We start from the raw sequence: 12,848 nt of genomic DNA, 5'->3' as shown, positions 1-12,848 counted from the left end.
TTCCTTTTCTTCTCATTTGTATTGTATTTCAGCACTGAATTTTGCATTTCCTTTTTTATCTATTTACTTTGACTTTACAGTACATGGAAATCAGACAGATAATTAGCAAGAAGGTAATACGTTATTGATTCAAAGGCATGTTGACAAATAGTCACTAAACAACTTTATCTTAGTGGCATATATTCTGTAAGCTAACCATTTTTAACGCCTGCACAAAGCTGAGAAGTTGCTTTTGCATATTGTGGCTAAACTGCCAAGTTCACAGGTTCTAGAATTTTACTACTATGTTGGGACATGCTTCTTATAAAATGGCTTAGTGAGCAAGAAAAAAACATTGGACGGGACAGGATTTTCTCCATCAGTTGTTGATTTGATTGTGAAAAGTGAGCACTGCATACTGGAACAGAGGCAGATCTGAGTGTGATTGGCTTAACTGCAACATGGATCTGTATATGTCATAGACATCAAGTGAGTCATATCACAGGGAGAGCAAGTTATACAATTTTGATTAAAGATTACAAGGTAAAAAAAAATGCGTTTTTGAGCGTCTACTAAACAGGTGCAAAGGTCATAGGCTTGATGCATGAAGGTTTTTGTAGGTTTCCGAGAGAGAGACCGATAGATGGAAGGTTGAGCAGTTCTTAATGGTTACTAAAGTGTTTGTGGGCAAATTTTCCAGATGTTATCCAACCTTGTTTTACCAGTGTGTTCAGTGATCTTTCTTATCTCTCTATTTTAACAGAGTGAATAAAAGTACTCCATATTTTAAAGACAACAAGCTTCCTGTCCCAAAACTGTCCCCTGACTTTAATGGCTTATACATCTGTCATGCTTCAAACCAGTATGGAAGCTCTGCAGGTTCTATGTATGTGAATGTTCATACTGGTTAGTCTATTTTTGTTTTTTATAGATTATGCTACATGTTGTTTTTTTATTATTGAGACACGTATCCAATGAAATGTTGTGTGCTGCACATGGTGATAAACTGAATTGCTAAATTTCAATTGATGTAGCGAACAGAACATTTAGCATTTGGCAGTAAAAATATAATTATGCATGCTACAATTTATCAGATACAAAAAGATTAAAAGTCTACATTATGTGGAAATTTAAAACTGATATATGATTGTTTTAAAGGGATAGTTCACTTTGAAATTAATTTTTGGTATGTTTTAGCTTATACCTCAAGGGCATCCAAGATGTAGGTGTCTTTGTTTCTGCAGTAGTTTCAATTTTGATATTTTTAGGTCAAACCGTTCTTGTCTGTCAGTCATATAATGCAGGTCTATGGTCACCTCCTCAAAGAGCATGCACAGAGAAGTCCAAATTAAACATGATTTAATGACTCGTAAATGTAAGTACACATTGATGGCCTAAGACATGAAACGAGCAGTTTGTGTGAGAAAACGAACAGTACAGGTCCTTCTCAAAAAAATTAGCATATTGTGATAAAGTTCATTATTTTCCATAATGTAATGATACAAATTAAACTTTCATATATTTTAGATTTATTGCACACCAACTGAAATGTTTCAGGTCTTTTATTGTTTTAATACTGATGATTTTGGCATACAGCTCATGAAAACCCAAAATTCCTGTCTCAAAAAATTAGCATATCATGAAAAGGGTCTCTAAACGAGCTATTAACCTAATCATCTGAATCAACTAATTAACTCTAAACACCTGCAAAAGATTCCTGAGGCTTTTAAAAACTCCCAGCCTGTTTCAAACTCAAAACCGCAATCATGGGTAAGACTGCCGACCTGACTGCTGTCCAGAAGGCCATCATTGACTCCCTCAAGCAAGAGGGGTAAGACAGAAAGAAATTTCTGAACAAATAGGCTGTTCCCAGAGTGCTGTATCAAGGCACCTCAGTGGGAAGTCTGTGGGAAGGAAAAAGTGTGGCAAAAAACGCTGCACAACGAGAAGAGGTGACCGGACCCTGAGGAAGATTGTGGAGAAGGACCGATTCCAGACCTTGGGGGACCTGCGGAAGCAGTGGACTGAGTCTGGAGTAGAAACATCCAGAGCCACCGTGCACAGGCGTGTGCAGGAAATGGGCTACAGGTGCCGCATTCCCCAGGTCAAGCCACTTTTGAACCAGAAACAGCGGCAGAAGCGCCTGACCTGGGCTACAGAGAAGCAGCACTGGACTGTTGCTCAGTTTTGCATGTCATTCGGAAATCAAGGTGCCAGAGTCTGGAGGAAGACTGTGGAGAAGGAAATGCCAAAATGCCTGAAGTCCAGTGTCAAGTACCCACAGTCAGTGATGGTCTGGGGTGCCATGTCAGCTGCTGGTGTTGGTGCACTGTGTTTTATCAAGGGCAGGGTCAATGCAGCTAGCTATCAGGAGATTTTGGAGCACTTCATGCTTCCATCTGCTGAAAAGCTTTATGGAGATGAAGATTTCATTTTTCAGCACGACCTGGCACCTGCTCACAGTGCCAAAACCACTGGTAAATGGTTTACTGACCATGGTATTACTGTGCTCAATTGGCCTGCCAGCTCTCCTGACCTGAACCCCATAGAGAATCTGTGGGATATTGTGAAGAGAAAGTTGAGAGATGCAAGACCCAACACTCTGGATGAGCTTAAGGCCGCTATCGAAGCATCCTGGGCCTCCATAACACCTCAGCAGTGCCACAGGCTGATTGCCTCCATGCCACGCCGCATTGAAGCAGTCATTTCTGCAAAAGGATTCCCGATCAAGTATTGACTATTGAGTGCATAACTGAACATAATTACTTGAAGGTTGACTTTTTTTTTGTATTAAAAACACTTCTTTTATTGGTCGGATGAAATATGCTAATTTTTGGAGACAGGAATTTTGGGTTTTCATGAGCTGTATGCCAAAATCATCAGTATTAAAACAATAAAAGACCTGAAATATTTCAGTTGGTGTGCAATGAATCTAAAATATATGAAAGTTTAATTTTTATCATTACATTATGGAAAATAATGAACTTTATCACAATATGCAATTTTTTTGAGAAGGACCTGTATTTATAGCGTTTTTACCTCTTGTAAACACAGCCACATCCAAGTGATCTGAGGATGCCGGCGCTTCGGTCTTTTCCGGCAAGCGCCGGAAGTGATCTCTCGCGCGTGTACGTCACTCATACAATTGTTTTATTTATTTATTTTTTTATTGTTTTCTTTTACGACGGTTTAAACATCCCGGATAAGCGCAAATTAGTACCATTTTAATTAGTCGTCTTACCTACAATCTCTGTTCTGTGTAAACAATGAGTGACGTACACGCGCGAGGATTCACTTCCAGCGCTTTCCGGAAAAGGCCGAAGCGCCGGCGCCCTCAGATCACTTGGATGTGGCTGTGTTTACAAGAGGTAAAAACAATATAAATACTGTTCATTTTCTCACAAAAACCGCTCATTTCATGTCTTAGGCCATCAATGTGTACTTACATTTACGAGTCATTAAATCATGTTTAATTTGGACTTCTCTGTGTATGCTCTTTGAGGAAGTGACCGTAGACCTGCATTATATGACTGACAGACAAGAACGGTTTGACCTAAAAATATCAAAATTGAAACTACTGTGGAAACAAAGACACCTACATCTTGGATGCCCTTGAGGTAAGCTAAAACATACCAAAAATTAATTTCAAAGTGAACTCTCCCTTTAACTGGATATCCCTTTATCATATTAATCTCAATTCTGGACATGGTAATCAGGGTAAATCTAATCTGTGATAACCCATGTCTGTATAAATGGATATAGTCTTTTTTCAGGCTTTTAAGAATAACAGTAACGTTGTAGAAGTTTGAACTTGACAATGTTTCATTAATCTCCACCGTTCTTTACTAGAATCCAGCACCGTCTGTTGGGGTCTGTTTGGTTCTTTCACCATTGTTGCTCTTCTCGGTGCTGTTGGTGTTGTGATACTCAAAACCAAGCCGTGAGTTTAAACACTTCTTTGTCTCAGTGTGACGTGAGGGTTTGGAGCTTTTGTATTTAATTTTTTAGTTTGTTTTGGTTATATTTTAATATTGCCCTACTACAATAATAAATTATGTTCAAACGTAGCTTGAATGAACACTTCTTCCAGTTATAAGCTATTTTTTGACACAATCTCAGCCAATCATATTATATTTGATTTTTAATGTGCAGTTATGAGAAGTAGAATTTTAAACCACTGAGATTGGTCATAACAGTCTGTGAACTAACAAGCATGATGCTCCAGAAATAGAAACCAATCGATCAACAAAATGTCCTGACAAAAAAAAAAAAAATTAAAGTTAAAATGCAGCATTGTTAAAATACAAATTATTGTGTTATAATATACATTCAGTTTCAGTTTTTTCATGAATATATATATATATATATACACTCACCGGCCACTTTATTAGGTACCCCATGCTAGTAACGGGTTGGACCCCCTTTTGCCTTCAGAACTGCCTCAATTCTTCGTGGCATAGATTCAACAAGGTGCTGGAAGCATTCCTCAGGGAGTTTGGTCCATATTGACATGATGGCATCACACAGTTGCCGCAGATTTGTCGGCTGCAAATCCATGATGCGAATCTCCCGTTCCACCACATCCCAAAGATGTTCTATTGGGTTGAGATCTGGTGACTGTGGAGGCCATTTTAGTACAGTGAACTCATTGTCATGTTCAAGAAACCAATTTGAAATGATTAGAGCTTTGTGACATGGTGGAAGTAGCCATCAGAGGATGGGTACATGGTGGCCATAAAGGGATGGACATGGTCAGAAACAATGCTCAGGTAGGCCGTGGCATTTAAACGATGCCCAATTGGCACTAAGGGGCCTAAAGTGTGCCAGGAAAACATCCCCCACACCATTACACCACCACCACCAGCCTGCACAGTGGTAACAAGGCATGATGGTTCCATGTTCTCATTCTGTTTACGCCAAATTCTGACTCTAACATCTGAATGTCTCAACAGAAATCGAGACTCATCAGACCAGGCAACATTTTTCCAGTCTTCAACTGTTCAATTTTGGTGAGCTCTTGCAAATTGTAGCCTCTTTTTCCTATTTGTAGTGGAGATGAGTGGTACCCGGTGGAGTCTTCTGCTGTTGTAGCCCATCCGCCTCAAGGTTGTGCGTGTTGTGGCTTCACAAATGCTTTGCTGCATACCTCGGTTGTAACGAGTGGTTATTTCAGTCACTGTTGCCCTTCTATAAGCTCGAACCAGTCTGGCCATTCTGCTCTGACCTCTGGCATCAACAAGGCATTTCCGCCCACAGAACTGCCGCTCACTGGATGTTTTTTCTTTTTCGGACCATTCTCTGTAAACCCTAGAGATGGTTGTGCGTGAAAATCCCAGTAGATTAGCAGTTTCTGAAATACTCAGACCAGCCCTTCTGGCACCAACAATCATGCCACGTTCAAAGTCACTCAAATCAACTTTCTTCCCCATACTGATGCTTGTTGCCGCCATGTGATTGGCTGCTTAGAAATTAAGTGTTAACGAGCAGTTGGACAGGTGTACCTAATAAAGTGGCCGGTGAGTGTATATAAAATAAAATAAAAATGGCTTAAATCACAATTTTATGTTTGTGGAAAGGCAGAATAATATTGCATAATAATGATCAGTCTGTGAATATGGTCTGTAATTTATAACCTCTATATGGTTTATAATGCACATATGTTTCCATAATCAATTGACTGATTGAGGGTCATCAGCTCATTAGTAAAGACCTGAAATGGGTGTGTATGTCAGACAAAGGGATGTTCAAAATGTGCAGTGTTAGAGGCTCCAGGATCAGGTTATAAACATTACAGCAGACTGCACTTACATTTGGTCGATCTTGTGCTGCCATATTAAATGTATCCTAATTTTTAGGGAATGGATTCAAGTACCAAGGCGTTCCAATGATGAAGCACAGGTGTGTTTTTTTTTTGTTGTTTCAAAATGCCACATTGTATGTACTTTCTCTTATATATTGATATAGTGTATACACTGTTCAAAAGTTTGGGTTTGGTAAGATGTATTTAGAAAAAGTCTCTTAAAGGGGTCATATAATGCCATTTTTGTACAAGCTAATATGATTCTTTAGGGTCTAAATTAAAAGTTTGTAATATACTTTAATTAAAAATTCTCATTAGTATTGTAAGAAAACACTTATTTTACCTGGTAAAAAACAGCTCTGTTTTCAGCACGCCGTTTCAGTGTATATGACTTTAAATGATCATGAGCTTTGCTCACCCCGCCTCTCTGTTCTGTGCGTACACCGTTTGTAACACAATAACACAATAACCATAACACGTTGTTCAGTATAAACGTGGGATTATGCATTATATTGAGAACGTCATACATAGAAAACATGCCGTAATGTACCCTGAGTGTAAACCTTAGACGCATTCATCGTGAAGCGTGCAAGCGATTTACAAGGATTAATATAAATATTAATATAAAGTTTAATAAAAGGTTACACTCACTTCAGTTCTTCTGGAGCAGCTGCAGGAACACGAATATCTGGTACCGATCCTTTCAGGAGCAGCTTCTTAGCAAAACCAGCTTTATACCTCCTCGTTTATAAAGCAGTCTGGTGTGTGAAATGATTCGCGCAAACATGAGAGCATTGACGTTGCTCGTGGGGAATATTCCCTTCGAAAACAAACTCAGCCACTGCGTCTTCAGCGGTTCGGATTTAGGAACATTAAAATGACTGTGTTCGATATTACACCCAAGAATAGAACACCACAATCGCTTAGACGCCATTCTGCTCATAGACAGTGCTCCAGCATATCAACAATGACTGCGCCGGTCCACGCAGACTATGATTGACAGCTAGCTCACGAGCGAGGGCGGGTCTGTGTTGAAACGCGGCTGTCAATCAACAATCGTGGGAGAGGCGTGAGAGCTTGTGACGTCACAGGCTCGAACGGCTCGATTTGAGGGAGGGGAAAACATATAAGGAGATTAAAACAAAACCACTGGATGGATTTTTATCATTATATGATGGTTGTGTACAGGCACTGCCAACACACATTTCAGTACAATCAACTTGTAAAAGTGCATGTACCATTATATGACCCCTTTAAAGCTGCAGTAGGGAGTTTTGAGAAAACGTTGATTTAGCCTGAAAATTTGAACACGCACAACTTACAGGTCCCACCCCCTTGCTCTCTGCTGTGCTACAGCCCTCCCTCCACAGCTCGTCCTCCACAGCGGAGCCTGTCGTGAACGCGCAGGCTAGTAAACAGGGCCACCCATAATGGCGGATAAAAAGTTATATGGCACATTCACTAATAGGGACTAAACGTCAATAATATGCTTTACATTGACTATGGCCTGCCCATACTTTGACTACAAACTTGGTCCTCAAATCATTATGTATTTTCCAATAGCCTACATGTAACTATATAACGTTGCACTCTTTCTATAAGTAATAAATAGCTAGTAAGATAACGTTAATATAACGGTAACTAACGTTACAGTATGTAAGTCATTATTCTAGCGATATATAATGCTAAGGTGTGCTAGTACATTATTTCAGCAACATGACAAGCCAGTGAATTAGCAGGTTTCAATTGTTGCTTAGCGGAGCGCGTGACATTTTATCTACATGTTATTATCGTCATCAGTCTTTTTTCTTTTACCTCTTTGTTTTATGAGCCGGTGTCACTCGAGAATTGGCAGTTTAGGTTGTTTCTCCGTCATAAGCACAGCTGCAGCACGTCGGCAATCTTGAGTTTGAACCGGTTTGAACAACGGCTCGCGCTCCGGCGCCCGCGCTGTGCAGGAGAGGGGTGTGATCAGCGCGTACACGAGCGTGATTGACACTGCTAAGACACTCCTCCCGGCTCTGATTGGTTGTTTCTGACCGGGAGCGTGTATTTCTTGCAAATGGCAATGGGACCACTGGGAGGAGACAGAGGAGCTTGATTTTTACACAGATTATCTGTCTCATATTCTACTGTCAGGACATAATGACAGTTTTAGCAAATACATGTTTTCAAAAGTTACCTACAGGAGCTTTAAGGCCCCAAAACAAAATGAGGCCAAAACAAACTCCGTCTGGAGTTCGTTTTAGGAGTTCGAAACAGCTTGCCAAAGTGAACTTTCCAGAAAAGTTCACTACGGGTGGTAAACTTGTACTACCATTTGACTGTGGCGATTTTCGTAATAAGTGTGCGGTGTGCGCTGAGGCTCCACCTTCTTTCACGTGGAAATATTTCTCCTGATCAGTCCGTCGAGGTCAGACGTCCGCGAGTGAAAACATGAACACTCAGGAGAGCTGCTTTATTGTAGAAAATGGAAGTTGTACTTCTGATGAAACGAGACACTGAAACTTTTTCATGTTTAATAAGGTAAAGCTACTTGATTTTAAGCTATCTATTGTATTAAATAAACGTGCTGTGAGTTTACTAGAGTTTCGAATTGCAGAGCATGTTCAAACATATCCACATTGCTATGATCAGATGCTTTTCTCATGCTTTATTTAAAAAATACTTGCTATTTTCTAAATTTTGTTGTGTGTTTATTTTGTTATAAAGAGAAAAGTGTGCAGCACATATTTACATATTCATCTAAACGCCGCTCTCTTATGTTCGATAAGAGTATAGGGATCTCCCACGTGACCCCTAGCCGCATGTCAGCCATTTTGACGGAATACATCCGTCGGCTACTCATAGATCCATTGCCGTGGGCAATATATTATTAGTATTATACTAATAATATAATTATTAGTATATTACTATCCTAATAATATAATTATTAGTATAATTAGCCTAAATATTGCAATACTTTGCGCTACAGTATTGATATAATTGCATGCGCAAAATCATGGTGCAAGAACAGAATCGATTTTTCCCACCACCACGTCATGTCATCGCACTTATTATTAGCATCACAAAAATAAATATACAAGAGGAAGATAAAGGAATTAGGAATCATATATCCATATGAAGCACCAGAAGTTCTTTTTACAGGCATTAAATGTGTAGAAAAACTTCCTGACATTGAGTTCGGTGACATTACAGCTACCTTATTCACTTCCCATCACGCTACACCGGAGCTTCATTAAAAGAAAATGATTTTTCAATCATCACCGCAAAGGTTGGTCAATGTATTTTTATCACCAAATTACAGTACCTGTAATAATTTTTAAACTGAGTTTACAGGGAAAAACACAAAACAAAATCACCAACAAGATTAAGTGTATCTTTAATGAATTTGTTTATTCTAGTTTGATCCAAGAAAAAAACGAAATAATAGCCTATGCTTTACTTTTTTATACTTATCACTCTGACAGTATCATACTGAGCATGTAGTATGATACTGTCATTGAGACGGTTGTCTCAACCTGTGTTTATAACGATTTATAAGAAGTGTCAAATAAAATACAAGATCAGCTTTTGGTATTTGAAAACGAAAGAATGTAATGTGATAATATGCCTAACGAATTAACTGATCTAGGAATGCATGTATGCGTTTTGCCTGTTTATTGCCGCCAACCACTTTTCTCCGTTTTGTTTCTTTTGGGATACGGTATAAAGATATTCCTTTTGTATGATCACACGTATCTGATCGCATCCAAATGCACAGCATCGCTCGGACATGATAGGAATATTTCGCGACGAGCTGCATCCATAGACAGTAAAAGAAATGGACACAGCGACCCCGTTGATTTCAACGGAGAGAGTTGAAGCCCAACATGGGCACTCACTTCCTGATAGCCAAGCGTTCTGCGCAGGCTCAAACTGAGCTTGACGACGTAGTTGTCACGTGAGCAACCGTTCTGGCCTTCTAGTAGCTGTGCCGGGTCAAATCTGAATTGAAATCTGAAACAAATCTGTTGTTGAAATATTTTGTCCCGTTGCTTTTATGAACTCTCTATCTATGGGCTTCTCCCTTGACTTTATGCCTCCATGTCCACTCGATTGCCTCATAGACAGTAAACGATTGCCTACGAGCTTCTACTTCTGTCTATACGGTAATTTCTCTACTGTGCGACAGAGCGTCCCGTGGTTATGACGCAATCGTTAGCCTATTTTTACAAGAATGGCTTCTACGGGGCCATAACGTAGGATACAAAGTAATGGAGCCTTTTCTACATTGTCGAGTTTCTTTAGAAATAAATAATGGACAAATGGAGTCTTTGGACGCCTCAGATGTAAAGTTATTCGCTGTCAAAGTGACGCCAAAATGAATGGGAGTCAATGGGATGCTAACAGCAGGTGATAGCCAGCTACAATGGCGGCCCCCGGAGGCAGCTTCAACTTCCGGCTGATGGATTACCCCCTTGGCTGCATCACCGGCGGTTTAGCATTTTCTATAGGCTATGTGCACAAGCGTAATTTCGAACTTCCGCTATTGTCAGAAGTCGGCATGTCAGTTTCCGGTTTACGGCTGTTCATCCGCATCCGCTATAAACGAACAAGATGAGTGCTGCTGTTGTACGAAAAAGTTGTTAAACACATCTAAGTTTCTAAGAACTGTAGGTGGATCTATCATCTAACGCCCGTTTCACACATACCCCGTTTGCAGTGCGTGTTGCGGTGCAGGAGCAACGCGCGCTATAGTGCTTTCACATATGACGCGCTTGCAGTGAATAACTGATCCGCGGCTGTACCACAAACACATACTTACTTTTTTTTTCTTTTCTTTTTTTGCGCGTCGCCCAAAATGTCTATTTTGTGCAGCCACTGCGCACGAAGGTTGGTGTTTTTCGGGAAGCGGTGGAAGCTCAAATGGCTGTTAGCGACTTGAAGCAGAGCAAAGTGGCACACAGCAGTGTTCCTAACGCATCATGTTAACAGGTTAGGGCTTTCACTTTTCACACCGTTCCAGATGCGGCACGTATAACAGCAGTGCAGCGATCGTTTCTGCACCGAATCTATTTCTGCTGTGCTGCATTAAAGTGACACCGCATGTTTCGTGGTCAAAATGCACAAAGATTGACCTGAAAATGTAGTAATTTCCCCATAAATGCGTTTCATTAAATAAAATGTAGTAATCTCACCATAAATGCATTTAATATACCGGTATACTATTTTTCACAGTCATCTGAAGACTGTGAAGACCGGGGTAAATCAAGGAAAACTACAATTAAGGCGACATAATGAACAACACTCGTCTCATTAGTGGAGGTGGAAAAATAAGTTCTTTGTGACATGCAAGATCTATTGTAGGCTATTACAATTTAAATGCAAAAGAAAAGGCATGTGAGTCGGCTGTTTTTGCCAATTTTAAGTTTTAATTTAAAATATTTGCCATTTTAATATAGTAAATTTGACCACTTGCTTGAGCAACTTAATATAAGTAATGCATGGAATAATAGCCCTAACTTGCGTTGTTTAAATTGTGTTTAAACGTGCATACATCCATTAAAGAGTGTGTACAAAGAGAATCGCAATGCTGACAACTTTTTTTGAAATAAAAGTTGCAGCACAACTGCTGGATTTTAAATCAAAATAGTAAGTATGTGTTTGTGGTACAGCCGCGGATCAGTTATTCACTGCAAGCGCATCATATGTGAAAGCACTATAGCACGCGTTGCTCCTGCACTGCAACATGCACTGCAAACGGGGTATGTGTGAAACGGGCGTTAGATGATAGATACACCTACAGTTCTTAGAAACTTAGATGTGTTTAACAACTCTTTTTTTCGTACAACAGCAGCACTCATCTTGTTCGTTTATAGAGGATGCGGATGAACAGCCGTAAACCGGAAACTGACATGCCGACTTCTGACAATAGCGGAAGTTCGAAATTACGCTTGTGCACATAGCCTATTCCGTCAAGATGGCTGCTCCAAATGGCGTGACGTCATGCGGGACGTCCCTATTGGCCTACCGCTGGTCACATATTTTGAACTGTTTTTTACCCCTAAGCGAAGAACAAACAACAACTTCATCGTGAGTATATCAGAGTCTTTATGCTCACCAATGCTACATTTATTTGATAAAAAATGTCATTGTGAAATATTACTATTTAATATAACTGTTTGCTATTTGAATATATTTTAAAATGTAATGTATCCATGTGATGCAATCATTTATCCGTCTTCAGTGTCACATGATCCTGAGAAGGGTCTGGTGTCAACCAGACTTCCAATCTGGTGCTTAAAAAGCATTAATTATTATCAATGTTGAAACTGTAATAAAAAATTTTTTCGGGATTCTGAACAGAAAGCTCAAAAGAACAGCATTTATTTTAAATAAAAAATATTTTGTAACATTATAAATGTCTTAACATTTACTTCTGATCAATTTAATGCATTATATGCAGAATAAAAGTTTTCTTTCCAAAAAAAAAAAAAAAATCTTTTACCCAAACTTTTGAACTGTAGTGTAGTTTAAATTTTATTTATGATCATATGGGCTAAATTTGTCTAAACTTTTCCCACAGGACCTCTAAAGATGACAGGAGGATGGCTGTGATGATGAGAATGAACAGGTTGGTAATATTTGATCATTTGTCATATTTATAATAAATATGTTTCCCCATAGATGTAAATCAGTAACTGTGTTATGTTTGTTTGTATTTTGTTTTGTGATTTCACAGGAATGGAGAGCTTTAGAGACAGTGACAGATATGTGTGGGCCAGCTCTCCATCACGAACCAGATGTTCCGAAACCACACTGGATGTGCCTTCTAGAGAGAAGAAGAATACTGATTGGAACAAAGTCTTTAAGGATTGGTAACGGGATGATTCAGAGTAAAATAACTGCGGACCTCAGCTAACATGACAGGAAATCACATAGATCACACAAGACTTTGACTACAGAAGCCACCATAAGGTATCAGATTAAGATGAAAGTAAAAGATGTGAAGGAAAGTACCTTACTTTCGATATTAAGTTTTAGTGATATTATATTTCAAGCTACAAAAGCCCATTGAAAACAGTAC

General features: G+C 39.4%; 1 protein-coding gene across 1 annotated transcript in view; it reads left to right on the top strand.

Moving 5' to 3' along the window:
* The window catches only part of si:ch211-141e20.2 (nectin-3), a 29,862-nt gene extending 18,199 nt beyond the window's left edge, over nucleotides 1-11,663 (top strand). The window contains exons 5-8 of the mRNA XM_056241979.1: nucleotides 743-885; nucleotides 3,829-3,919; nucleotides 5,835-5,877; nucleotides 11,616-11,663. Of these exons, the coding sequence (XP_056097954.1) occupies nucleotides 743-885; nucleotides 3,829-3,919; nucleotides 5,835-5,877; nucleotides 11,616-11,663 (325 nt within the window). The remainder of the gene's footprint in view (nucleotides 1-742; nucleotides 886-3,828; nucleotides 3,920-5,834; nucleotides 5,878-11,615) is intronic.
* The last annotated feature ends 1,185 nt before the right edge of the window (nucleotides 11,664-12,848 follow it).

The sequence above is a fragment of the Rhinichthys klamathensis genome, unplaced genomic scaffold (genome assembly GCF_029890125.1).
Source record: "Rhinichthys klamathensis goyatoka isolate OS25496 unplaced genomic scaffold, OSU_Roscu_1.1 h1tg000021l_1, whole genome shotgun sequence".
NCBI classification, from domain to species: Eukaryota; Metazoa; Chordata; class Actinopteri; order Cypriniformes; family Leuciscidae; genus Rhinichthys; species Rhinichthys klamathensis.
Note: the sequence above shows the minus strand (reverse complement) of the source record. Positions and strands in the feature narration are given on the sequence as shown.